At 42.6% G+C, this 27385-nt stretch overlaps 2 protein-coding genes across 5 annotated transcripts in view; one reads left to right on the top strand and one right to left on the bottom strand.

Moving 5' to 3' along the window:
• Positions 1–10811, bottom strand: part of vav3b (vav 3 guanine nucleotide exchange factor b) — a 185449-nt gene extending 174638 nt beyond the window's left edge. The window contains exon 1 of one of the 3 annotated variants that reach the window (XM_045694484.1): positions 10481–10811. Coding sequence is in view for 2 of the 3 variants with exons in the window: in XM_045694483.1 (XP_045550439.1) it covers positions 2253–2456 (204 nt within the window). In the remaining variant the exon portion in view is untranslated. Of the gene's footprint in view, positions 1–2252; positions 2674–10480 lie in introns of those variants that run through there. The other 2 variants (XM_045694483.1, XM_014141449.2) reach the window with 2 other exon arrangements.
• Positions 10812–15977: 5166 nt separating this feature from the next.
• crj1a (Crystallin J1A) lies at positions 15978–20974 on the top strand. 2 transcript variants are annotated; one of them, NM_001141570.1, is given in 11 exon segments: positions 16189–16255; positions 16594–16660; positions 17118–17294; positions 17471–17569; positions 17852–17944; positions 18055–18211; positions 19059–19174; positions 19377–19438; positions 19441–19454; positions 19669–19808; positions 20611–20965. In NM_001141570.1, coding segments are annotated over 9 exon segments (834 nt in total). In that variant the 5' UTR covers positions 16189–16255; the 3' UTR covers positions 19718–19808; positions 20611–20965.
• The last annotated feature ends 6411 nt before the right edge of the window (positions 20975–27385 follow it).

Here is a 27385-nt window from a genome sequence, read left to right as displayed (position 1 = left end):
CATTGTCCAGTAAGATATGCCTGGACTGGAGCTCTATTCTATTCTATAGTGCAGAATGGATAAACACAATGAGAAAAGCTTACAATACAAATCCACACAGATTAATGAAACAGCATGTTGTGAGATAAAGACATAACTGATAATAAATTAATTGATTGTCTATTCGGGGAAAGATGTAACGCTGACAATGACGATGTGACATATTACAGTACGGAAAGATTAAAACATCCTAATCTATAGTGGGTGTTTGACTGTGGGTGTTTCTGCAGAAATTGTCGGTTGCTCAATGCAGTGACACTCTTGAGCTAAACATACACATTTAAAACAGCTTTCTCTGTGACCAAGGCCACAGGTAGGGCCAGAGTCACAGCTAAACATACACATTTAAAACAGCTTTCTCTGTGACCAAGGCCACAGGCAGGGCCAGAGTCACAGCTAAACATACACATTTAAAACAGCTTTCTCTGTGACCAAGGCCAAAGGCAGGGCCAGAGTCACAGAAGGTTATAATATGGTTTTAGCACATGGCAATGGCACCACATATAACATGTTGTCTGCGTTCAATGTTTCGGCAACAATAAAGTTGTTCAAGAAGTTCTACACAGACAACACCAAAACATTAAGAACACCTTCCTATTATTGAGTTGCATCGCCATTTTGCCCTCAGAACAGACTCAATTTGTCGGGACATGGACTTTACAAGGTGTCAAAAACGTTCCACAAGGATGCTGGCCCATGTGGACTCCAATGATTCTCACAGTTGTGTCAAGTTGGCTGGATGTCCTATGGGTGGTGGACCATTCTAGATACACACAGGAAACTGTTGCGTGTGAAAAATTCAGCAGTGTTGCAGTTCTTGACACATTCAAACTGGTGCGCCCTGCACCTACTATCATACCCTGTTCAAAGGCACTTCAATCTTTTGTCTTTCCCATTCACCCTCTGAATGGCACACATTCACAATCCATGTCTCAATTATCTCAAGGCTTAAAAATAAATCCTTCTTTAACCTGTCTCCTCCCCTTCATCTACACTGATTGAAATGGATTTAACAAGTGACATCAATAAGGGATCATAGCTTTCACCAGGATTTACCTGGTCAGTTTATGTCATGGAAAGAGCAGGTGTCTTTGATGTTTTGTACACTCACTGTAAATCTGCCATTTTGATTTTAAGAGAATCTGGCAAAAACTACAAGGCCAAGTGGTCATTTCAATAAAGTCTACAACCAGTAAAAGGCTACTGACAGATATAGTCTAAATCATGCAGCCGACACACATCTCTGTGTGTGTGTGTGTGTGTGTGTGTGTGTGTGTGTGTGTGTGTGTGTGTGTGTGTGTAACTAAAGGGTGGATCAAAGCTGGGATGTTATCTGTCCCCTGGAATGAGTGTTGTGGTGGTGAGGATGGAGGATTCTGGGTAGAGAGCAGCAGTCTACCCTATGTCCTATGTAGTGCACTACTTTTGACCAGAGCCCCTATGGTAATAGAGTGCCATTTGGGATGCACATCTGGACAGCATTCCTGTGTCCCCATGGGGCTGAAGCTTTTACAAACAACCTCAACATGATGAGTTGAAGTAGTTAAGAGGAACCCGAGGTTGAAAACCAACAAGGTTTATAGACTGTAGGCCAATAGCGTCAACATGATTAATTAACAGCTAGGAAATAAATGTGGTATTTGAAGTATTAGTAGTAGCTGTGTAGTATATAGACCACTTAATTATGTAACAAACATGTCCATAAGAAAGTTGAGTACACTGATTGTCATTACTAAGAAGAGCGCTGAGGATTTTAGAATAGCAATTAGCAAACCTAATTGGCTTTGTGTCAACTTGGCCTTGTGTCAAAATAATAATATTATTTGACACAGGGCCAAGAAGAAACAGAAATCAGGTACCAGTTTCACAAGTTGGGGATGAAATGGGCCTATAGGTTTAATATAATTAGAGTGGCAGTTGGTATTTATCTGTGATGATGAATAAACTAGCCAAACCCGAAATCGCATAAAATAGTTTAACTAATGACAATTATTTCAAATGTGTGTATGACATCAGGACTATCAATTTCAAATAAATCATGAAATAAATGAATGTATTTCATCATTTACCCCCAAAAAATTGTTGCGCGCACCAAATAACCCTTGAATAAAAAGAAATGGGTTGGTAGCCATTGAATTTATCACACTTTTAAGACTTTTCCCTGTAGCTAGCCTACTAGGCTACACACCAAGCAAAATAGCATTTGTCTTTACCTGAGACATCTGTGGTCTAAGGTTAATCTCCTTCAGGTTGATGGTGTGTGGTTTCAAGTTGTTGAGCAGCTGACAGAGCAGCACCCCGTCCCGGAGCGTCTGAGCCAAGTCAAATACCTGGGCACTGTCCGCGGTTACCCGATGGGTCGGAGGAAGCACCTTGCAGTTTATCAGCCACAATGCGCACTGTCGCCAGTACTTCATCTCTGCTTTCGAGAATCGAATCAAAAGTAGAAGAATAACTAAAAAGAGTTATGTCTATTCTATAAGTGTTTGAAACGACATTGTAAACGAAGAACTAGACGTTAGAAAGCTGTCACTCCGGTTGTGTTCCTTGTGACTGTGAAGAAAGTGACGCTCCTTTCGGCTCCACTCCAGCAGAATCGCGAGGAGCGCGTTACTGAAATGGTTGCAGTGTGTTTATGGAGCGTGATACTTTTTCACATGAATTCGAGCTCTGAAACGTCAAGCTCTATTTCACTTCCTCTTCCGTCTACATTTTTTGTTGTTGTTGTTGAATTCGTATGACAAATGCTAAATGCTTCTCTAAAGAAGTGACATATTTGGACATGTCATTCATTCATAAAAAATAAAAATGGCAATTGACAAATCCCCAAGTGTTATTGTGGGAAGTTCACTGAAATGCACTTTAGCGAATGGAATTTAATGGATTATCACACCATAATACACTATATGATACATAATCCCTGAATTACTATGACAATCAATATGAAAGTTCATTGGATCCATTAAGGCATACATATAGATTGCGACAACTATTTCTAGACACACTCCATTTCTATAAAATATTTTTAAAAAGCTGTGAAAAACTGAAAGAAAAGTTACATTGCCAGGCACAACCTTATTTTAAAGCAGACATTCCTTCTGGATTAAACTGTAAACGGCTTTACATGGTGACTGTTCACTTTAAAGTAAGGGATTTGGTGAAAGGAACCACAAAGATATTTTAGTTTCATGAAACTACAGTCTGAAACAATACTAGAATAGGCCTGCTATAAAGAAAATTCACAAATTTAAGGACCAGACATGAAATTGGTTTAGAATATTTGAGGAGATGCAATGGGTGTGCGAATGAGGATTCAGTGGGAGAATGGGCCGGATTGCAGATGAAGGATCCGGAGAATTTGACTCTCTAGGTTTTGGCTTGGAGTCTCAGATTGTAACGTTGGTCATCTAAAGGAGACCAAGGTGCGGCGTGTGAAGTGCTCATATATAACTTTAAATGAATATATTTAAACAAAACGACCGACAACAGTTCCGTCAGGTGACATACACTAAACAGAAAACTACCCACAAAACCCAGGAAGAAAAACCCCTACTTAAATATGATCTCTAATCAGAGGCAACGAGGATCAGCTGCCTCCAATTAGAGATCAACCCAAACAATCCCAACATAGAAATAGAAAAACTAGAACTTAAACATAGAAAAACCCAAAACACCCCCTGACCTACTCTACTATAGAAAATGACATCTTACTACTATCAGGACGTGACACAGATAGACATCCCCATCAGGCCATGGTAGTTAGGTTTCATCAATAATCTTCTGTGGGGAATTTCCTTCACCACAGCAGCCGAAGTAAAAAAAAAAGAAGAAAAAAAAGAGAAAAACAGGGGAGGAGGGATGTGATGCAAAACAGAGAGAAGAAATGACTGTTTGGTCAGGGTTAAGTAGGGAGGTGGTGGTGATTAATGAGAGTGAGAACAGGTGTTGAGGCTGATTAGCAGTTAGTAGCAGCTGGAGCTTGTTTGAGGAGTTACATTAATGTAACTAGTTAAGTGTTGCAAACAGTAGTGAAGGCTGATTGGCAATGATTAGCAGCTGGTGCTTTTTGAGTTGCGTTCAAGGCAACTAGTTAAGTGTTGCATTCAAGTCTGGTCTGTTCTCCTGAATTTTTGTGAATCCATAGCATTTGAGTTTAAGGACCAGACAGCAAACACTTTTAGAATATTTATTGAGGAAATGGAATGGATGTGTGAATGAGGATTCAGTGGGGAAATGAGAATGGACCAGATAAAGCCAAGGGCTGCAGATGAAGGATGCAGAGGGGTTGACCCTGCAGGGTTTGACTTGGAGTCTCAGGTAGACATCACCGCCAGGCCGTGGTAGTAAGGCTGCTGTGGTGAATTGCGATCCCCCTAAAAGATAACGTCAAGTTATAGTCAGAACCTGGAGTGGAAGTAAGCTGTTCTGGACTGCAGATGCTGAATGGTTGACAATATAGTTGAGGTAGTACATTCATATGGACTAGATGCCCACGGAGTGAACCAACCTTAGACCCCAGAGCGAGTGAGCAGAAGCGACGGTGGCAAGAAAAGAAAAAGGAAAACTCCCTTGAAGTAAGAAAACCTTCAGAACCGATTGACTCAGCTGGGGAGCCAGTCCTTTTTTTGGCTGGTTGGGTAGGATATGGTGCGTGAGGTGGATTGGTGTCCGTGAAATGAGGCAGAGGCTGGAAGACTGTGCCTGAGTTAATGCAGTTTGAGAGATGAGCATGTTGTAGGCTGTCCGGATGTTGATGTCAGATTGGATGTAGGAATGATAAACTTGAGAGGACCGGCGGACGAGGAGTTGTATGGTCTGGTCCAGGATGCCATGGAAGCGGTGCAGATGAGGAAGGAGTTAATAAATAAAATGTATTTATAAAGCCCTTTTTATATCAGCCAATGTCACAAAGTGCTATAGAGAAACCCAGCCTAAAACCCCAAACAGCAAGCAATGCAGATATAGAAGCACGCTGGCTAGGAAAAACTCCCTAGAAAGGCAGGAAACAAGGAAGAAACCTAGAGAGGAACCAGGATCTGAGGGGTGGTCAGTCCTCTTCTGGCTGTGCTGGGTGGAGATTGAACATCTTGGCCTTGTACTGTTTTAAACATTCATAGATGACAAGCAGGGTCAAATAATAATAATCACAGTGGTTGTAGAGGGTGCAACAGGTCAGCGCCTCAGGAGTAAATGTCAGTTGGCTTTTCATAGCCGATCATTCAGAGTTAGACAGCAGGTGCCGGAGAGAGAGAGAGAGAGAGAGAGAGAGAGAGAGAGAGAGAGAGAGAGAGAGAGAGAGAGAGAGAGAGAGAGTCGAAAACAGCAGGTCCGGGACAAGGAAGCACGTCCAGTGAACAGGACAGGGTACCATAGCTGCAGGCAGAACAGTTGAAACTGGAGCAGCAGCATGACCAGGTGGACTGGGGACAGCAAGTAGTCATCAGGCTAGGTAGTCCTGAGGCATGGACCTAGAGCTCAGGTCCTCCGAGAGAAGAGAGAGAGAAAGAGAGAAAGAGAGAAAGAGAGAGAGAGAGAGAGAGAGAAAATTAGAGGGAGCGTACTTAAAATTCACACAGGACAAGAAAGGAGAAATACTCCAGATAAGACTGACCCTAGCCCCCCGACAATCTATTTTGTTGCATAAATACTGGAGGCTGAGACAGGAGGGGTCAGGAGACACTGTGGCCCCATCCAATGATACCCCCGGACAGGGCCAACAAGGCAGGATATAACCCCACCCACTTTGCCAAAGCACAGACCCCACACCACTAGAGGGATATCGTCGAACAAGTGGTCCTAAAACAGAACCTTGAGGAACACCGAAATGTACAGGTGATTTGTCAGAAGACAAACCATCCAGAGACAAACTGATATCTTTCCGACAGATAAGATCGAAACCAGGACAGAACTTGTCCTTGTAGACCAATTTGGGTTTCCAATCTCTCCAAAAGAATGTGGTGATTGATGGTATCAAAAGTAGCACTAATGTCTAGGAGCACGAGGACAGATGCAGATCCTTGGTCTGACGCCATTAAAAGGTAATTTACCACCTTCACGAGTGCAGTCTCAGTGCTATGATGGGGTCTTAAACCAAACAAGCGTTTCGTATACATCGTTTTGTCTTCAGGAAGCCAGTGTGTTGCTGCACAACAGCTTTTCAAACATGAGAGGAATGGAAGATTTGATATAGGCCGATTAGTTTTTTTATATTTGCTGGGTCAAGGGTTGGCTTTATTACTGCCACTTAGTGAGTTTGGTACATATCCGGTGGATAGGGAGCCATTTATTATGTTCAAAATAGGAGGGGCAAGCACAGGAAGCAGCTCTTTCAGTAGTTTAGTTGGACTAAGGTCCAGTATGCAGCTTCAAGGTTTAGAGGCCTTGACTATTTTCATCAATGTGTCAATAGATATAGTATTAAAAAAAACGTGTCTCCCTTGATCCTAGGTCCTGGCAGTGTTGTGCAGACTCAGGACAACTGAGCTTTGGAGAAATATGCAGATTTAAGAGGAATAATTTGCTTTCTAATGATCATCTTTTCATCAAGGAAGTTCATGAATTTATCACTGCTGAAGTGAAAGCCATCCTGTCCTGGGGAATGCTGCTTTATAGTTAGCTTTGGAGAATTGGTCAGAAGGACTGGTATAGATGGGAATGGAGCCACTGGAGTGAGGCGATGGAACCAGAATCGTGATGAATACTGGATCGGATGGAGAGACATGTTGAGATTGAGCTGCAGGAAGTAGGTGAGTAGCCGGAACAGGTAGACTGTGGTTCTGCCAAACTGATCGGTTCTGCTGTGTTTGATGGGGAAGATGAGGGTTTCTTTGTCAAGGATGGTGACGTCTGACACGCTGGGAGGAGGAGAAGGATTGTAGATAGCCGTTGAGGATGTAAACACTGAACATAGCAGGAATTCCTAAAAGAAACATTGATTCTAGTGTGAAAGACACAGCGATGAAGATGTAGCCAGACTGCAGCATCGCCATGCAGGCAGACAAGATGTTGAGTGTGATAGGCTGGCAGTGAGGGGGGGTGGGTGTTAGACTTTGGTTCATTGGATGCCCTTGAAGAGAAGGGACACTTGCGGGTGAGGAGGAGGACCATGGAGACCCAGTAAGCAACTTGAGAAAGAAGTTGATTCCGGTCAGGTGCGTCCGGGGAGGAGGATGAGCACATGGATGAGCTGGCATAGGTGACGAAGGCAGACACGGTGACCAAGTCATTGGCGGGAAACAGATGTGATAGATGGTATGGAAACGCTAGATGCATCGCCAGGCAGGGTACTTGGTTCAACTGCTGATAGGATGAAGAGGTGTGATTCAGAAATGAGGCAAAGGAGTGGATGGTTCACAGGAAGGTCAACATGGAATAAGGTTGGTAGGGTTTCTGCATACTGTTACGAACCGGCTCAAAGGTCATAACAAAAGGGAGACAACGTGGAGACAAGGAATACCAAAATATATATTTATTAACTAAAGTAAACTAAGAACAATAAACAATGGTGTGTATAATCAGTAATCAGTAGTGTAAGGGAGTGTTTTGCAAGCATAATTGTAATAATGCAGGGTTTTGAAGGGTGCCAAAGCAAACAACCAAAAAGCCACATGACTACCACAACATAAATCAAATAAAGGTGTCTGCATGGAGAGAGTCTCCCCAATGAATGTGGAAGAGGTCTATTTATCCTGGGAAACACCCGAACCCAGGTGTTTCCCATGTAGCTTACGACCCTCCCAACTCCGCCCACCGGCATCCTAATAAGGAAACAAGAGAAAAGAGAGAGAATAAGGCAGACAGAGTGGGAGGGTCCCCCCCCCATAAAACCGGGGACCAACAAGGACCCCGGAACAACGTACCAGCCTCTGCGTCCCAAATTGATGTAGAGTCACATGTTCACAATTCCACTTGTCTCAACCAACCTCCTCCTCCCCAGACCTCAGCAACCTTTGCACAGGAAGCAACGTTTAAGAGGAAAGAAGAAAACGAGACCAGGAGGGAACAGACAGGAAAGACAGAACATGACAATACCAAACAATGGTCAGTCACGTAAACATTCAGGAACAGGGCGCACGAGAGAGCGCATCAGCAATCACGTTATCAGTCCCCCACATCGAGATGGAAGGATTGTAAAAATAAACACCATCTCATTATCCTCTGATTAGGACACATCATGGACCTCAAAAAGATGAGAGGGTTATGGTCGGTGTAGACCACAATAGGTACTACTCCCGACCCAACATACACTTCGAAATGTCGTTGCGCCCAAATGAGTGCTAGCACTTCTTTTTCAATGACCGAATATTTCAACTGATAATGGTTAAACTTTTTGGAAAAGAAACTAACACCTGCCCCCACATGACTAGCATCCACCTGCAAGGTAAATGACAAGTCCACGCGAGGAGCAGCCAGCACCGGAGTTGAGGTAAGCAACCTCTTTGCATCTTCAAAAGCCTGTTGACACCGAGAAGACCATACGTAAACAGCCTTAGCTTTCAGCAAATCTGTCAAGGTAATGACCACAGTAGAAAAGTTCCAACAAAAACCACGGTAATAACCAGTCATTCAAGAAACGCATTAGTTCCTTTTTAGTAGTTGGTGGTGGAAAAGCATCAATAGCTACTACTTTAGCCTGAACAGGACGCACTTCACCCTGCCCAACAACCTTTCCAAGGTATGTAACAGTCGCCTGAGCAAACTCACATTTAGCCAAATTGATCGTGAGGCAACCCGCAGCCAGACGTTCGAACAAGGCTTGAATACAGGACAGATGTTCCTCCCAGTTATCTGCATATATCATTACATCGTCCAGATAAACAGCGCACCCGGCCAGACCGGCGACAACCCTGTTCATAAGTCGCTGAAAAGTGGCAGGTGCATTACGCAGGCCGAAACTCATAACCGAATACGAGTACAGACCAGAGGGTGTAACAAAGACAGAGATTTCACGTGTGGCCTAATATCATTGGTTAACTCAAATATTTAAAAAAATGGCATACAAAGAACATGCAAAAAGACAAACAAATGGATAGCATACGATCATAGCATTTGTAGTCTAAAATGTATCTAACAAACAATTACAATGGAAAAATCACAATAATCACGTGTTTTCTGACCTTCCCCTGGTCGTATTCTCGCGAGGCAGAAATCTCAGAGACCAATTGGTACACTCTGATTTACCACCCCAAGATATTCCTGAACAACGTCTATTTGCGCCCATACTGGATGGAAATTACAAGTGTAATGGCTGTGCTCAATGCAATGGCACTTATAAATGTAGATCCTTCAAACACCCCCAAACAGGGAAATCTATCCCAATTAAAGGTGTTATTACGTGTTCCACTAAGGCAGTTATTTATCTTATAACTTGTCCTTGTGGTAAAAATTATGTGGGTAAAACAAAGCGTGAATTAAAAGTACGTATCTCAGAGCATCGTAGCACCATTAGGTGCAAAAACTTGACTTACCCAGTTGCGGCCCACTTTTTGGAAGCAAACCATTCAATTTCGTCTCTGCGTTATATTGGCATCGAACATGTCACCCTCCCGAGGAGAGGGGGTGACCTTGATAATTTATTGTTAAAACGAGAGGCTGCCTGGATCTTTAATTTAAAGACCCTTGCTCCCTTCGGTCTCAACATAGACTTTGATCTGAAGCCATTCTTGTGATTATTGTGATTTTGCCATTGTAATTGTTTGTTAGATACATTTTAGACTACAAATGCTATGATCGTATGCTATCCATTTGTTTGTCTTTTTGCATGTTCTTTGTATGCCATTTTTTTTTTAATATTTGAGTTAACCAATGATATTAGGCCACACTTGGCCATGATTACAAACACCTGAGTGTCTTCTGACACTTTATAAATGACTCATCTCGCAGTGTTTGTAATGATACCCTGATGAAGACAGCTTTGCTGTCGAAACGTTGGTTATTAGGTTATTACATTTTTGCATCTGAGCTCTTAGTGTGCGGCTTTCCCTTATTTTCTAGTTTTCGAATCCGCTAGCCAGCACCTCGCCTTTATAGGTGTGCGGTTCTTTTTTCTAGAGATTTCACGTGCCCTACTCGTCAGTGGCACCTGCCAATAGCCCTTTAAACGGTCAAATTTGCTCACAAACTTAGCTGCGCCGACTTGATCTACGCAGTCCTCCATCCGAGGAAGAGGAAATGAATCTGGCTTAGTGACACTGTTTACCTTACAGTAGTCCGTACAAAATCTGTTTATTCCATCCGGTTTACTGACCAAGATACAGGGAGAAACCCAAATGGAGAAAGAAAGCTCTGCTATCTTACTCTCCAGCATGTACCTGACCTCAGCATCCAGACAACGCAGTTTCTCTGCAGAAACTATAGAACCGCTGACGAATCGGGTCAGCATCTCCAATGTCAATATCATGCTCTATCAAGTTTGTACGTGTAGGTGTATCAGAAAACAAACCTGCAAATTTCCGAATCAGACCAGCCATCTCTTTCCGCCAATCAACAGATAGATGAGTAAGAAGGCTGTCCAAAATATCCAGTGTCTCTGAATTTTTCAATCTACCCTGCAGTATGCAATCGTCGGGAGCAGGAACATCTTCCGCCTCATGCACAGACCGAGCATGACAAGAACCCAGGGAAGTAACGGTATCAGCCAAAAGAACAGGTTTACCGTCCTCTGTAGACTTCCACTGTTCAGTCTCAGAGGAACGTGCATAATAGGGTTTTAACAAATTTACATGGCACAGTTGGTGTGCTTTTCTCCGTTCTGGAGTGGCAACTAGATAATTTTGCTCAGTGTACTGGCGCACCACTGTATATTGACCTTGAAACTTGGCTTGAAAAGGAGAACCAACAATTGGCAGCAGAGCAAGAACCTGGTCACCTGGACTAAAGTGACAAGGCTCAGTTCAACTCTGCGCACTCTCATCAGGAACCCCTACAATTTACGGTTTAGTGGAAACCACTAGAGATGGAACAGGCCACACACGCTCACCAGCCAAGTTATTCCCAAGGATAACGTTGATACCCTCAATAGGCAATGAAGGACGCACCCCCACAACAACCTCACCTTTCACCAGTCCACAATCCAACATCAGTTTATGTAATGGAACTGACAGAGTGTTCAAACCTATTCCCCTAATTAGAACACTATTCCCTGAGTCAGTCTCAGCAGGGAAGGGTAACACAGATTCCAACACAAACGATTCAGAGGCACCTGTGTCTCTTAGGATCTTCACTGGCACTAGGTTCTTACTTCCTAATATAGACACAAAACCCTCCGTAATGAAAGGTAAATAGTCTGGATCAATATGGACTTTCACCTGCCCCTGGGCATGAGACAACGTGTCAGGAGTGAACTGATGTGGAACAGGCGCAGCTAACGCCGTAGGCTTAGATTTAACGTTAGCACACGTACTGAATTTACCCCTAGACCTAAGAACCGGACATTCGTTTTTTCCAATGACCTGAGCCTTGACAGTAGTGACACTCTTGACCAAAGTCAGTTTTATCACGGGGAGTCAGGCTCAACCCTAGTTGAATAAAACTCTGCCCGTGAACCAAAGTATCTCGGTGAGCGAGGCCCAAATCTCTCCGAACGCCCCCACTCACTCCGAATACGCGGTTCTGCAAAAACACTTTTGTGAGTCAAAACATATTCATCCGCCAAAACCGCAGCTTCAGCGACAGTCTTTACTTTTCGCTCGTTAATGTACGTTGATATACGATCAGGGATTGTGTCCTTAAATTGCTCTAACATAATCAGATCACACAGCCCTTGGAAAGTCATAACTGCAGAGGAGGAACACCAGCGATTAAACTGTGAAGATAATTCTCGCGCAAACTCAGCATGAGTCTGCTTATCATCCCTTTTTAAAGTTCTAAATCATTGGCGGTAAGCCTCAGGAACCAATTCGTAAATCTGTAACACAGCCGTTTTAACCTTATCATAACTGACACTGTCGGCTACACTAAGAGCTGAATATGCTTCCTGCACTTTACCAGTCAGCACACACTGCAACATTAAAGTGTGGTCAGAATCAGGCCAACTCCTAGCGATAGCAACACGCTCAAACAACAAAAATAATGTCTCAGGGTCCTCTTCCTTAAACTGAGGCAACAACCGTAAATTCCCAACAATATCAAATGTATCTGGGGCACGACCAAAAGAGGAATGACCCCTAGGTAAATCTGGGTCACCTTCCCAGAGCAAATTCTCCCCTGAAAGCTTTCCTTCCCTGATCAACTCCAGTCGCTCTTGTTGCAGCTTGATTTTAGCACGCTCCATATCCTGTTTAAATTCCAATTCCTTTTCATATTTTAAACGATCATGCTCTAGCTTCTCACGATTGTGCTCTAGCTTCTCACAATCGTGCTCTAGCTTCTCACAATCGTGCTCTAGCTTCTCACGATCGTGCTCTAGCTAGAAGCAATTTTTTCTGCTGTTCAAAAAGAAGACTACTAGGACTAACCGATGGAGCGGTAACTGTAACAAATTGGGGAGATGGCGAGTCCTCAGCAGAGGCTGCCACAGTGGTAACGTCAAGAATGCCACTCTCCATCAGATTGGCCTTCAATATTAACCTAATAGAATTTTAGATGTTTCACTAATTTCAACCTTGTAGTGTTCAGCAACCTTCAACAGCTGTTCTTTAGTACATAATTCTAACAGTTCCTCTGATGGAAAGCGAATGAACTCGTCTACATTAGACGCCATAGTTAGAAGTAAACAAAAATAAATAAAAATCTTGCTCAACCCCTCTGCTGAGCACACCAGACCACAACAAGAGAAATGACAATCACACTGGGCACCACAGAAAAGAGATGAGATATGGATCTTCCCCAAAACCTACAATAACTCAACCCTAGTCTTCGTGCAGATTCGTGGTGGGTAATTATGCACTGTAGCCCGCTGGCAAGGAAGTAACCCCCCAGCACGCTGGCAGATTCCACCAAGCCACGGATGTGCCCCCGAGACAACTGCTCAGTCCACAGACACCACACAAAAATAACAAACATTAACCATGCCCAACATATTCCAAAATGAAACACGTGGCTAAGCCTATCAGGGGAAAAAGAAAGGCTATAGCTCCGGGTAGTAAGTTTCACTACCCTACCCAAATCTCCCACCGAGGTACACAGCTGATTGTACTCACCTCCTCAGACCGATGTCCCAACAGTAGGTAGAACAAGAGTTTCCAGGCTGGGCAGGGGCCTGAGAAGGGACTAATAGCCAGGTTTGACGTCTTAGGAAAACTCATGATAGAGGAGTCAGAACGGCCCTTGTTAAGAATGTGTACCATAGAAAGGTTGTCGGGAATGAATGAGTATGAACCTTCTGGACCATTCGTGCCCCCCAGGGAGAAGAGGATGCGGCGACTGACTACAACTCGAACAGGGCAGAGGACGGGAGCAACAGGAGAGGGAGGCCAAACCAACAACCGCTGTAGAAACCCCCCATACCCGATGAAAGGGGCAGCGTCGGTGAACAGTTGTAAGTCTTCAGGAGAAGCGACACATTCATCATAGAAAAAGATGATTCCGTTCTAATGACTGAAGAGAAGGTGCCAAAAGCCTGAGCTCCGAGAGGAGGTTGAAGACCACGGTGTGAAGCAGGGTAGGCACAGAGGCAGCCTGGGAGAGGTGGGACAAGAAGGAGTGGTCTTGAGGGATGATCCTGATGGCCTAATTCAGGTGGCCCAGCAGTGAAAGCAACTGACATGTAGTGCAGTGGGGAGATTCCAGGTAATTGGACAGAAGGGAAATGCGCTGAAGTTGGGCGAGAAGCAGGGAGGTCTGAAACGAGACAGTGTCCAGTATGATGCTGAAGAATTTGAAGCGAGTGGAGGGGCCTTCTGTCTTCTCCTCAGAGAGAGGTATGCCAATGCGGCTGAAGGTGGAAATTATGGTGAAGAGGCCCAGGGCTGGAGTTAATGAAGGGTCACCAATAGTGAGGAAATTGGCTAGGAGGTGGAGAATGTTGACATTCAGCAAGATCCAAAGACTAAGGTACTGAATATTCGAGGAGTGCGATTGCATTCAATAGTCAGGCGGACAGAAGTAGTACCACTCCTCCCAGCAGACTCCGAAGAGATGCCAGGTGTCAGGATGGAGGGGCAGCACCATTAAAGCGGAGATGATGTCGGCCTTGTTAAGGCTCCACGGCCAGCAAGTTTAATGTGAGTGATGGCATGGTTGATCGTGGCATACTGTAAGGAGAAGTCAGGTCTGGGGATGGGGCTGTTGACACTGGAGACTTAAGATTTGTGGGGGGGGGGGTGGAGAGATCGATAAACGTCTTGCCAGAATACTTCTGTGTGGCAATTTTGAGGTGGGGAATGGCAGGGACCAATCATAAACCCATTTCATTCATTAATTTCCATTTCAAGTGCAAGGAGTAGAGATGAGGCCGGGAGAAAAAAATAAATAAATTCAGTCCGTCAAGCAAATATCAGACAAAGGATGGGTCAGGGTGAAGAGTGGAGATGGCTTGAAGATCAGGGCATTGGGTGGACGATGAGCCGGGGTGGGCTGCGGCCGGCAGTGAAGACGTGAACAGAGGCAGTCGGTTCACTGAACTGGGACAGGGTCGTAGCTTGGATGGCTGTGGGCCCGTAACTTGCTGAGTAGGTGGAGCTGTGAGAGGTCGTTGGTAGATGGGAGGCCAGAGCGAGCAACCAGATGAGTTGCAACGCCGGTGGCGACAGAGCGTGAGAGGTGGGGGGGGGGTAAAGGAAGCAATATGCTGAGAGAGAGAGGCGGTTGCTAGCAGAGAAAGTGGGTAAGCCACTGCCGAGGCAGCGGTCACAGGGCCAGCGAGACCGGAGAGAGAAGTAGGAGCAAGTGGGAAGGAAGCTGAGGGGCCAGAGCAGGCGTACAAGGTGGGCAGGGCACTGCTGGCAGAGGAGGAGACAAGGGCAGGGAGGGAGGGTTAGAGAGTAGGAAAAGCTGACGATAAGGTAGAGAAGTTAGCGGGAACAGAGCGAGATGTTGAGGCTGATTAGCAGTTAGTAGCAACTGGAGCTTGTCGAGTTGCTTGAGGGCTGCGTTCCAGGCAACTAGTTAAGTGTTGGGTTCAAGTCTGGTCCTTTTTCCAGAATTTTTGTTCATCCTTAACACCAAACACGTGTGTCTTGGGGTTGCAAATGCTTTCTGTAGAAACAATAAGCTTCATGTGATTTCCAGAACATTGTTATTAAATGCATAGGAACAGACTGGATTGGGGAATCATAACAAGTGACATCAATAAGGGATCATAGATTTCATCTGTATTAACCTGGTCAGTCTATCTATGTAATTGAAAGATCAAGTGTTCATAATGTTTTGTAAACTCAGTTTACTGTACACATACACAAACATGCACAAACAGGAGTTTTGAGTCATAAAATAATTTGCAAGAGCAACAAACGACTCAGAGAGAAATAATAAAATAAAATCTGTCTGAATGGAGTTCTTTACTTTCACGTGTGTGTGTGTGTGTGTATGTGTGTGTGTGTGTGTGTGTGTGTGTGTGTGTGTGTGTGTTTGTGTGTGTGTGTGTGTGTGTGTGTGTGTGTGTGTGTGTGTGTGTGTGTGTGTGTGTGTGTGTGTGTGTGTCTTGGTTTTCAATTTGCAATGTAATGTATTTGAAACTGATATATTTTTTCTTATCTGGCAACAGCCTAGGTAAAAAAATGTTTAATATGTTGTATATTTTTATATATATATATAAAAATATACAACATATTATATAATATATATATTTTTTTTTTTTTGGTGGTGGTGCTACAGCCTATGTCTCGCCCGCCTCCTATAATATCTCGAGTCCCGCCTCAACACACAGCTGACCAATGAAAGCGTTTAGCTCACACAGCAGGACCAATCACTGAATATTGTACTCTGGAATCTGGAGCAATGGCGGTGGTATGTCGGGTTGCCTTTTCGCTTTACCGGGTCTTCGTTCTACTGCGTAAATGTATGAATCTACAAATCATCTAGATAGTCAGACACGTGATGATGTTATAATTTGGGCTATCAATATTTTGTATAGATCAATGGAAGTGTATGCGCCACGCGCGCACTTAATGTGAAGTCTAGAGACGCATGGCGTAAGGAGGAGTGGCTTTTACGCAAATGTGGATTCTCATTGAGTCTGTCCAATGACAGAACGGCTGAAGTTATTATTTTATAACGTCAGACAGCTTTATGGTGTAAATAGGCCCTGTATCTAGAACAATCTGAGGAGGTTTCCAAGGTAAGACATATATATATATATTCTATGACAATCATTCTATGACAATCATTTTGGTTTGTCTTCAGCAAACCAAAATGTATCCAGCGATTGTAGCCTGTATCTGTTTCTGCCCCCATTGAATCGTCTGTAGACTGTTGCCTGTATCTATTTCTGCCCCATTGAATCGTATTTAGCCTATTGGTAGATAGGCTATTATAGCACTGTCACTATTCTAGTCACGGTGCTATAGTAGATGTAAAGTAAATGTCCTAAAGCCATAGATTCCAACGTCATATATCGAATAGACATGAATAATGCCAGATTGGATTGATCCTAGGTTGACGTGTGTTTTTCCCCAGATGGCCATGTCTCTGGCTGACAGAGCTCTAGGAGCCATCATTGGATCAGCTGTAGCCGACGCAGCAGGTAATAACTGTAATACAAATCGTTGGCATTACTGTATAAATAGCTTGACTTTTTGTATAAATAGGGAGTTCTTATTGACCAACTCTAGGTGCTATAGTTTCAGCCTGTAAATGGGGTGCAGTTTTTTATTTTTTATTTTTTTGTACAGATTTTCTATGTTGTTGGAATTTGGTTTATAGAGCTCCCATCACATGGTCTCTTCCCAGAGGCAAACATGGATAAGTGCTCACAAGTAGCCTAGACCTAATTTGTATGATTTAAAACATAAAATGGCATCATTGTATTCAGCATCAGCGTGTATTAACTCTGTGAAATAATGTTGAAAACCCTGCACCATCCCATCTAGCCCAGCAATTTTTAAGGATAATAAAAGATACACATAATAAACAGACATTTACTTTGGCCATCAGCTTCCCCTCATGACATGAGGTCACTCTGACTGTCAATCCCATCCCAGCCCAGCCCCTGCACTGGGTGTACGACCTGGATAAACTGGATGGCTTCCTGAATGAGGCCCCTACACCTGAGTTCAGGCCTAAGTCAGCCAACCCTTTCTACCACCGTGACACGGGTAACCAGAGCTGCTACGGGGACCAGGCCTTCGTGTTGCTGGAATCACTGTCTGAATGTGGAGGTAGTCAACTGTTCCAGTGTTGTCTGTTATCTTATAGTGTGGCACAATATGCAACTTTCTTAACTAACTGTTATCTTATTAAGATAACCTCAAAATTATTCCTTTAGCTACACAGCATCTTCATAGATTCAGACCTCGTTGTTATTTTTATTTTTTTCTTTCTCCCATTTGTTCAGGTCTGAACGTCAATGATCTGAGAAAGAGGACGTATAACTTCTTTGGGCCCAGGTCAGAGTATGACACCCCTGTCAATGACCCGTACAGGGATAGGAGTGGTAAGGAAACCTGATGATGAAGGCTGAAAGGAATGAATACACTCCATTCAGGATGACGTAGTGGATAAATATAGTTGCATCTAAAATAAAACAAACATGACAACATGTGTTTGTTTTTTCGTTTTTTTTTAGGCTATGGATATCTCACCAGCAGATCCCTAGCCTTAACTCTTACTTTACCCTAACCTCACCCCTTCCCCTATGTCAGGGGAAACTGGCCCACAACCATGCATGTTAATGATTGTCAACAAGCTGAATGTGTTGCATTGTGTGTCGTGTAAGGACCCAGACCCCAGCTGCCCATTGAGGGACCATGGCGACATGGAAGTATAAAGAGCTTCATGAAAAACATGGACGCAGGCAAGGAAGAAACAGGTAAACACTAATAAAAACAACATTATGTGTATACTATACATAAGTGATATAGGTAAAATAAAGCCTTACCAGCTCTAATTTTGCATAATGTCTCTCTGGTCTTCTTCTAGGATGTGAGACAGACTTTCAGCCGGATGGGATAGCAAAGCTGGCTCCGATCGTGGCGTTGTATGCTGGGAAGCCTGACATGCTGGAGAAGGTAGAGGAGGCTGTCCGAGTCACACAGAACAATGACGCGTGTGTGGCTGAGACACTGGCAGCAGCAAGGTCAGTTTCCTGTAGAAAGGAAACATACTGTACAGTATGTACAGGTATCATGACATGGTGATCACAAGAGCTCTGAGTTCAGGTGGGCCTTCGCGCTTCAGTAAATAAAGGAAAGGGGGGGTGCTCAACAACAATGACAGAAATCATGTGAAGGACTTACCAAGAAAAACTTCCAAACGGACTAGGTAGAGATAGAAAGGAGTTGGAGCACTCCATTGTACAGGATGCGAACAGATGCCTGACGTTTCAACATTGCAAAACACAACATTACAGACCCAGTAACTCTGGTTATACACAGAGCAAAACACAACATTACAGGCCCAGTAACTCTGGTTATACACAGAGCAAAACACAACATAACTGGTTATTTATTGCGCACATCATTACAGAGCCAATAACTCTGGTTATACACAGAGCAAAACACAACATTACAGACCCAATAACTGGTTATTTGTTGAGCAAAACACAACATTACAGACCCAGTAACTCTGGTTATACACAGAGCAAAACACAACATTACAGACCCATTAACTCTGGTTATACACAGAGCAAAACACAACATTACAGACCCAATAACTGGTTATTTGTTGAGCAAAACACAACATTACAGACCCAATAACTGGTTATTTATTGAGCAAAACACAATATTACAGACCCAGTAACTCTGGTTATTCACAGAGCAAAACACAACATTACAGACCCAGTAACTCTGGTTATTCACAGAGCAAAACACAACATTACAGACCCAATAACTGGTTATTTATTGAGCAAAACACAACATTACAGACTCAATAACTCTGGTTATTCATTTAAAACCCAAATGGCTTTTTCCTTCTTTCTGTTCCAGGATCCTAGAGCATTTCATCCTGAATGGTCCTGATGAGAAGGTCCTGGATTCTGTGCTTGATCAGCTCACTGACCCGAACAGGAAACAGCCACAGGACCTGGACAAAGCTGTGGTTGGTATGTGACTCACTTGACTGGGAGGCCCACCCTGCCCTGTGTCCCAATAATCTGTCCTTTCTCTTAAAGTGTGCATTCGTCCACTACTAAACTATTCATGCATCCTGTATGAATAGTTACCAAGAAAAAAAAAAAAGTAATTCTATTAGAATAGATATGTAATGATCTAACACATTTCTTCTCAATTCTACTCTTGTTTTAGGCCACATTTACCAGGTGAGGGAGAATCTGTCCAAAGCTCACCAGGATCTGATCCCCAGTGTGTTCCCCAACAGCTGTGGTCAGCTATGTCATCTAACACTCATTCACTTTTAATTGAACCTGTTTGATGTTACTTTTTTTTTTGTTATGTGGGGAATATGAAATATAAACAGAATTAATCTATGGTTGTCCAACCTTGTCTTTGGTCTCAGTCTGTCAGTTGCGTTTAAGTGATCGGGTTGTGTATTGTGGCTGATGTTTTCTATTCTACTGTATGGTCTCAATCTCTTTAGGTTTGCCTGGTTCGTTCCAAGCGGCGCTGCATGGGGTTCTGACGGCTAAGGAGTTTGATCAGGCTATCAGAGACACCATGGTCTGCGGAGGATGCACCTGCAGCAGGAGCTCATTTATCGGTGCCTGTCTAGGGGCTCAGGTACTATGGACACTTAACACTTACACTAGTCTTTTTCTTATTTACCACTGACTTTGCTAATAGTTACTTATCGAAGAAAAAATAAATGCTTAGTTACCCCTTTTAAGATGAATGCCCAACGTGTAAGTCGCTCTGGGCAAGAGCATCTGCTAAATGACTACAATGAAAAATGTATCAGGGCTCTGGTATGGAACACTATATAACTTGGACCTAACTAACTGTGGATCTCTTCTGGATGTTTGGTGACTTGCTGATGTGACTCAGGTAACTATGGACACTATCAAACAGGGCTTTACCTGATCAGGTACTGTAACTATGGACACTATCAAACAGGGCTTTACCTGGTCAGGTAACTATGGACACTATTAAACAGGGCTTTAGCTGGTCAGGTAACTATGGACACTATTAAACAGGGCTGTACCTGGTCAGGTAACTATGGACACTATCAAACTGGGCTTTACCTGGTCAAGTAACTATGGACACTATTAAACAGGGCTTTAGCTGGTCAGGTAACTATGGACACTATTAAACAGAGTTTTACCTGGTGAACTCGGGGGCGTACCTGTAATGGATCTCTTCTGTATAATCTGATGTCCTCGGGTCAGGAGTTTCCTGGCCATGTTTATGACTTGGCTGGGAAAGACTAGGGCCCAGAGGTGTTCCTGTTCAAGTCACGTATGGTCATGAAAAACTCGGGACTCCATATTAAATACAAATTTCATTATGGTTAGATGTTTTTTTTTTTTATGATCTAAAAAAATTATATTACTAATGTTTTTATTAAATGTTTTTATCCGTACAGATTGGGCTTCAAGGCATCCCTAACTCATGGAAGACCAAGACACTACGGTACAACTCTCTCCTGGAACATGGAAAAAAAGTGACTGAACGTTATCACCAAATGTAATCCAACTACTTCTGACCATTTATATTCACATTCTAGATGACCACATATGTAATGTAACCTTACGACCACCCGTTCCCACTATCTTCAGTGACTGGTGCACTTTGACAGAACATTAAATGAAGGTCCCAGCCTAAACTAGTGGGTTTTGGAACTGGATGCTCATGATTCTGTTGACTCACAGCATGTTGTATGAAGATGTTTCCACTTGTTATTTTCAATGAAGGCATTTCTATAATAAAGCCATCCTTATAAACACTTACTCTGTGACTTGATGTTTGTATATCCCATGATGGCTAGGAGAGATGCTCGTGGAGTAACGTGAAGATGATGCAGATGCCTAAAGAAAGGTCTAGTAAAAGTGGGTTTTAACGTGAGGTGAAATGTAGGTTAAAATGCTCCCTCCATTAGATATGCACTGGCCTAAAGCCCAGTCTGTTCAGTCAGTCTATGACCACAACTCCTTACCACAGGATTACACTGTAGTCTGTCTGAGATTAAACCATGTTATTTTTCCTAATGTTTAGAGAACATTCCCAGAACATTCCTAAATTTCTTAAACAAGAACATTTTTGCCAAAACCACCCTGCCTGGACACTGTCCATTCCAATCTCTGAACTCATACACACAAGTTGAATTTGCGAGCACGCGTGGTTGCATGCACACACTCACACACACGCAGCCAAAGGTTAAATAAAGATTAAATAAAAAAAATATTTAAAAGAAAAACACCATTGCAATGATATGAGTTACCCAATGAACTGCAGAAAGAGTACGCCATGTTCTCATGTTATTTCATGTATTTTATTTAACATGGGATTTTTTTTTCTCCCGCCTAAGACACTCACCACATCTGACGCAGAAAAGCTTTTTCATTCATTCATTCATTTTTCTCCAGAATCGATTTTTGGAAATGCAGTATTTGGGGTCAAATTACAGCTCATCTAAAACAGTGTTCAATTCTCCTTGTCTACGAATCCCTAAATGGAATTGAACCAGCCTACCTGTCAGACCTACTCTCCCCCTATGAACCTCCACCCACCCTATGTTCAACCCAAGTCAAACTGCTCCATTTACATTGAAGTCATTTAGCAGACGCTCTTATCCAGAGTGACCTACATGGCCCTAGGACCTGGCTCCTCCCACGCACCACACCGTTGGAACTCCCTTCCTGACAAACTCAGGGCTGTTCAAACGGTTGGGGCTTTTAAAGCAGACCTTAAGACTCAGACAGTTGGAGCTTTTAAAGCAGGCCTTAAATCTCAAGACGGTTGGGGCTTTTAAAGCAGGCTTTGAGACTCACGGTTGGGGCTTTTAAAGCAGGCCTGAAGACTCAGACAGTTGGGGCTTTTAAAGCAGGCCTTATTAAGACTTAGACAGTTGGGGCTATTAAAGCAGGCTTTTTTGTCAGGCCAACCCTTCCTACTAGATATTTTATTTTATGCACTTTGAGATTATTCTTGTGTGATTAAAAGCGCTTTATAAATGTGATTATTATCTCTGTAATAAGTAGCAATTATTGTGACTGATTTGATTTAAGGAATAGTATTTTGTATTCATTTACAATTTTGTCCCCCAGCAGAACTACAAGACCACAGTGAAAAGGTCAGTGATCTACCTCCTGTCTCTCTTGACTCTGTGGTTCTGAACCCAACCCCGCAGCAGCACTGACTCCTTAATGTTCTTTCAGAGCCCGTTTCACACTGCCGGATCCACAGCTGGTCTCAGGATTGTGAAATACAACAAGTAATTTTACTTACCTTGATGAACAATTTCCTTTATTTATCTATTTAACACAACAGAGCTCGGCTCCTGAGTGGCGCAGCGGTCTAAGGCACTGCATCTCAGTGCTAGAGGCGTCACTACAGACCCCCGGGTTCGAATCCAGGCTGTATCACAACCGGCCGTGAACAATTGGCCCAGCAAGTTAAATAAGTTAAATAAAGGTTATATTATATTTTCTTACCAAAAAACGCATTTAGACAAACATGTACCATGATATTCTTTAAATAATCTATTAACAAACAAAATATGTTGCTGTAAAAACATTTCTTTTTATAGATCAATATGTATATTGTTTAAAAGCATTAAAGTTCAAATCAATTACATGTTTTCCCTCTGTCCTGGTGTCAGTCCTGATGTCACGACAAGTTCAAATCTCTAGTTCTGTCTGTTCAGCTTCTGTGATTCTGGACCCAAACAAAGTTAACCCACATCTCATCCTGTCTGACCAGTGTGGAAGATCTGACCAGCGTGAAATGCAGTGAAGAGAGACAGCAGCTTCCTGACAACCCAGAGGTTTGATACCTGGGGATTGGTCCTGGGCCCTGAGGGCTTTAACTCAGGGACAGACAGCCGGAACGTTGAGGTTGGGGATAGTACATAAAGGTTAATGGGTATCATACCAGTCTGGTCAGAGGACAGGGAAGGAGGAGCATTAAAAGGCGGAGGGTATATTACAATGAAGGTAAATACGGAGGTAAATGAAGGTAAATACGGAGCAACCTCCAAAGTAAAACTATCATTCACTGACCATGATAATAACACATTCCTACACACCCTCACACACACACACACACATACACACACCCGCATTGCAAGAGTCTTTCTAGCCTATCAACTGTCTGAAATGGGCATGGTCTACAACCAAAAACACATATGTAAGTTCAGCATTCTTAATGAACTAGAAAATGAATAAGTTATTTCTGGTTGTTTGTCAAAGTGAGCTGGCTGACTCATTGATCCTCTGCTCTGTAGTATGCCCCTCGGGTATCTACAGTGTGATGCATAGTGTTCAAATGTTTATTACGTGTTATGTCCTTTGTATGTCACAACACATCCTTAACAATATGTGTCACATACACTATATATACAAAAGTATGTGGACACCCCTTTCAAATGAGTGGATTCAGCTATTTCAGCCACACCCGTTGCTGACAGATGTATAAAATCGAGCACACCGCCATGCAATCTCCATAGACAAACATTGGCAGTAGAATGGCCCTTACTGAAGAGCTAAGTGACTTTCAACGTGGCACCGTCATAGGATGCCACCTTTCCAACGAGTCACTTCGTCAAATTTCTGCCCTGCTGGAGCTGTCCCCCGGTCAACTGTAAGGGCTGTTATTCTGAAGTGGAAACATCTAGGAGCAACAACGGCTCAACCTCAGTGTTAGGCCACACAAGCTCACAGAATAGGACCACAGAGAGCAATTTTTATTCATACATTTTATTTCTCTTATCACTTCTCAATTCAGCCATTTTACTGTTTTAAGCCGTTCCCCTTTTGTTGCACGCTGGGAAGCTTTTCATGACATCATCTGTGGAGGGCAACCAATAGAAGATAAAACACACATAGTACCTACTTGTTAACAAAATGAAGGAAGTTTCCTTTAAAATTATTCATACATATTATCCTGCCAACCACTAAATGAAGAAGTTTAAGAAAAATATAAACTCAAATTATACCTTTTGTAATGACCACCCAGAAACAGTGTTGCATCTTTTTTGGCATTGTATTCATGTAAGAAAACTGTGGCAAGACATCAGTAGATTTATAATTCAACACATTTATGAAGATTTTACACTATTGTGGAGAGATGTACTACTTGGATTCTTTACCTACGATAGAAATAAGTTGATTTTTAATTCATTTAATTATTCTTTTTCATTATTCTTCCCTAGAATTTCTAAGCAAACAGCTGGAGGCAGGGCTTTCTCCTATAGAGCTTAAGTGTCATTGGTTATTATAAGTTGATACAACAGTAATTAAGATGGGGAGAAGTCTGTCCATAATAAAGTGTTACTCTGCCTTCTTAACAACACTGTCAGCAAGGCAGGTCCTACAGGCCCTGGTTTTGTCACACCTGGACTACTGTTCAGTCGTGGTCAGGTGACACAAAGAGGGACTTGGGAAAATTGCAGTTGACTCAGAACAGGGCAGCATGGCTGGCCCTTAAATGTACACAGAGAGCTAACGTTAATAACATGCATGTCAATCTCTAAGGCACAATGTGGAGGAGAGATTAACTTCATTACTTATTTTTGTAAGAGGTGTTGACAAGCTGAATGTACCAAGCTGTCTGTTTAAACGACTAGCACACAGCTAGAACATCCATTCATACCCCACAAGACATGCCACCAGAGGTCTCTTCACAATCCCCAAGTCCAGAACAGACTATGAGAGGCGCACAGTACTACATAGAGCCATGACCAAATGGAACTCTATTCCACATCAAGAAACGCACCCTACACACACGTTCACGTGGATTGTGTATTGTAGATATGTGATGGTAGAGTAGTGGCCTGAGGGAACACACCGAATGTGTTGTGAAAAGTGTTTTGTGTTGTGAAAAGAATGCCAAGTGTGTGCAAAGCTGTCATCAAGGCAAAGGGTGGCTATTTATTTGAAAGAATCTCAAATATAAAATATATTTTGATTTGTTTAACACTTCTTTGGTTACTACATGATTCCATGTGTGTTATTTATTAGTTTTGATGTCTTCATTATTACTCTACAATGTAGAAAACAGTACAAATAAAGAAAAACCCTTGAATAAGTAGGTGTTCTAAAACTTTTGACCGGTAGTGTATATCTAAAAGACAGTCTGGATATGGTGCATATCCACAAAAACTGGTCTAGAATATAAAATACTTGTCAGGTAAAGATATCCTTTGATATGGACCCTTTTCACCCAGCGTGTAGGCTATACACTTTGTTTTATTTTTTATACCACCATCCAAAAGGGCGCTAGGGAGTTTTTTAATGATAAAACAAAACGGAATAGAGCTGAGCACAGGCAAAATCCTAGAGGAAAACCTGGTTCAGACTGCTTTCCAACAGACACTAGGAGACAAATTAACCTGTCAGCAAGACAAGGCCAAATATACACTATACACCAAAATATATTCTTACCAAGGTGACAAGGGGTATGAATACAAATTGAAAGCGCTGTATATTTCTCTAATATGCGTGGGAATACTTTGGAACATATTTCCAAAATTAAAATCACATGGAGCACATTTGCTGGTGTTTGTACAGTCTTTTATGTCCAACAAATTATGTACTATTATTTTTTAAATCCTTTGTTGGGGAACTCTGCCATAATCTGTCCACAAGAGATTATTGTGTGCATAATCTGTAACAAAATGAGCCAGGTTTTCATCCAATTGGCAATACATTTTCATGCTAATATTAAAAAAATATTCATAAAAACAACATGCACATTTTCCCACCAGAGATGTTCCCATCAAATTGAGTTGTTGCGTGAAAAAATATGTGCGTGATGAGGTAGTGCACATAAAAATACCTTTTGCGGTTACAACATGCGTTTCCCTCACAGAAAATGTTGCATTATATAGGGTGTGCCCACTCCGGTGTAGACACCTGCGCTCTAGCCAACAGCTCGCAGATACAGTGCGGCTATAGCCTACATCAGTGTTTGCAAAACCTTGTTCAGTTACTGTACCACCAGTACCCTTGAAGTGCCTCCTCATGTATATTTTACTGTTAGGCCTATGGTCTCATGAGTCTTCCGAAGTACGCTCTGCCTCTGGTTGGGAACCACTGGCCTACATGATGAGACTATTATGGACAAAAGAGCGAGATTCTTTTTATTTGTCAAACGGCAGCCAAGCATCGGAAAGGAGCATTAAGCTCATCACCTTGCACCTTTACCACCCTGTGAATATGATCATCATTTATATAATCTGTAGCCTAATAAACTGCACGCTTTCCCGACGAGTCATAGTGGGAGGATCGATACCACGTGTCATCGCGTGAGTCCAACATTTCTTGCATAATTAATTTTACGGACACAAAAAGATCCCACCATGTCTATCATATTTAGCTTTGTCTACATTTGAAGAAAAACAACATGTTTCCATCCTGCCTTACATGACATTTTCTTATCCGACATGTATTTTACTTGCATAAAAAGGTTGGATGAAATCTGGCCATAGATCATGCAAAAATCCGGTCTGTTGTTTCCTGAGAACTTTGTTCGGAGAATTCTCACATTCTCCAAAGTGTTCCCTTTCAATTGGTATCATGGTTATGCATATGTTTAGCGGGTTATTTGTGGTAGAACTCAAAGTAACGGATATTTAAGTGAAACCTTTTCTTATTTTGCTGGACTGAGTATATTCATTCCTTTGCAGTCAGGCATACTGTGTGTTCTGCAGTAGATTGAGTTACAATAAGGAGTCAGGACACAGCAGGGCGCTCTATTGTGTTGGACTGGCAAGTGAGTTCTGAACTGTCACTTGATGTATTTGAGTCATTCTCATGTTCTTACTTTTTCCACTGCATTTCAGGTAAAGATTCCTTTATTTGTCCAAACCGAAAGTTGTTGAGAATGTATAAGGTGTTCGGGAACATGGTGTGACATTCTTTAACATGTTTATCGGTAACAAATGAATACATTTGACCAGAATGCAATGAAGCCAATCAAGCTCTGGAGCTAAGATAGCTAACCCCATAAAGGGGTGCCCTCCAGTGAATCTCAGGTATGCGTGGTCAATATTCAAACAACTTTTTAGTAATACATATTGCAGTCAATGTATCAGACTGTATAATTGTATAAAAGGGATAATATGTCATCTCGTGGTTTAAGGGAGATGCTGAATGTAGTTGTGCTGGTTTTACGGTAATACACTGGTTCTATTATAAACC

The sequence above is a fragment of the Salmo salar genome, chromosome ssa14 (assembly GCF_905237065.1).
Source record: "Salmo salar chromosome ssa14, Ssal_v3.1, whole genome shotgun sequence".
Lineage (NCBI taxonomy): Eukaryota > Metazoa > Chordata > Actinopteri > Salmoniformes > Salmonidae > Salmo > Salmo salar.
Note: the sequence above shows the minus strand (reverse complement) of the source record. Positions and strands in the feature narration are given on the sequence as shown.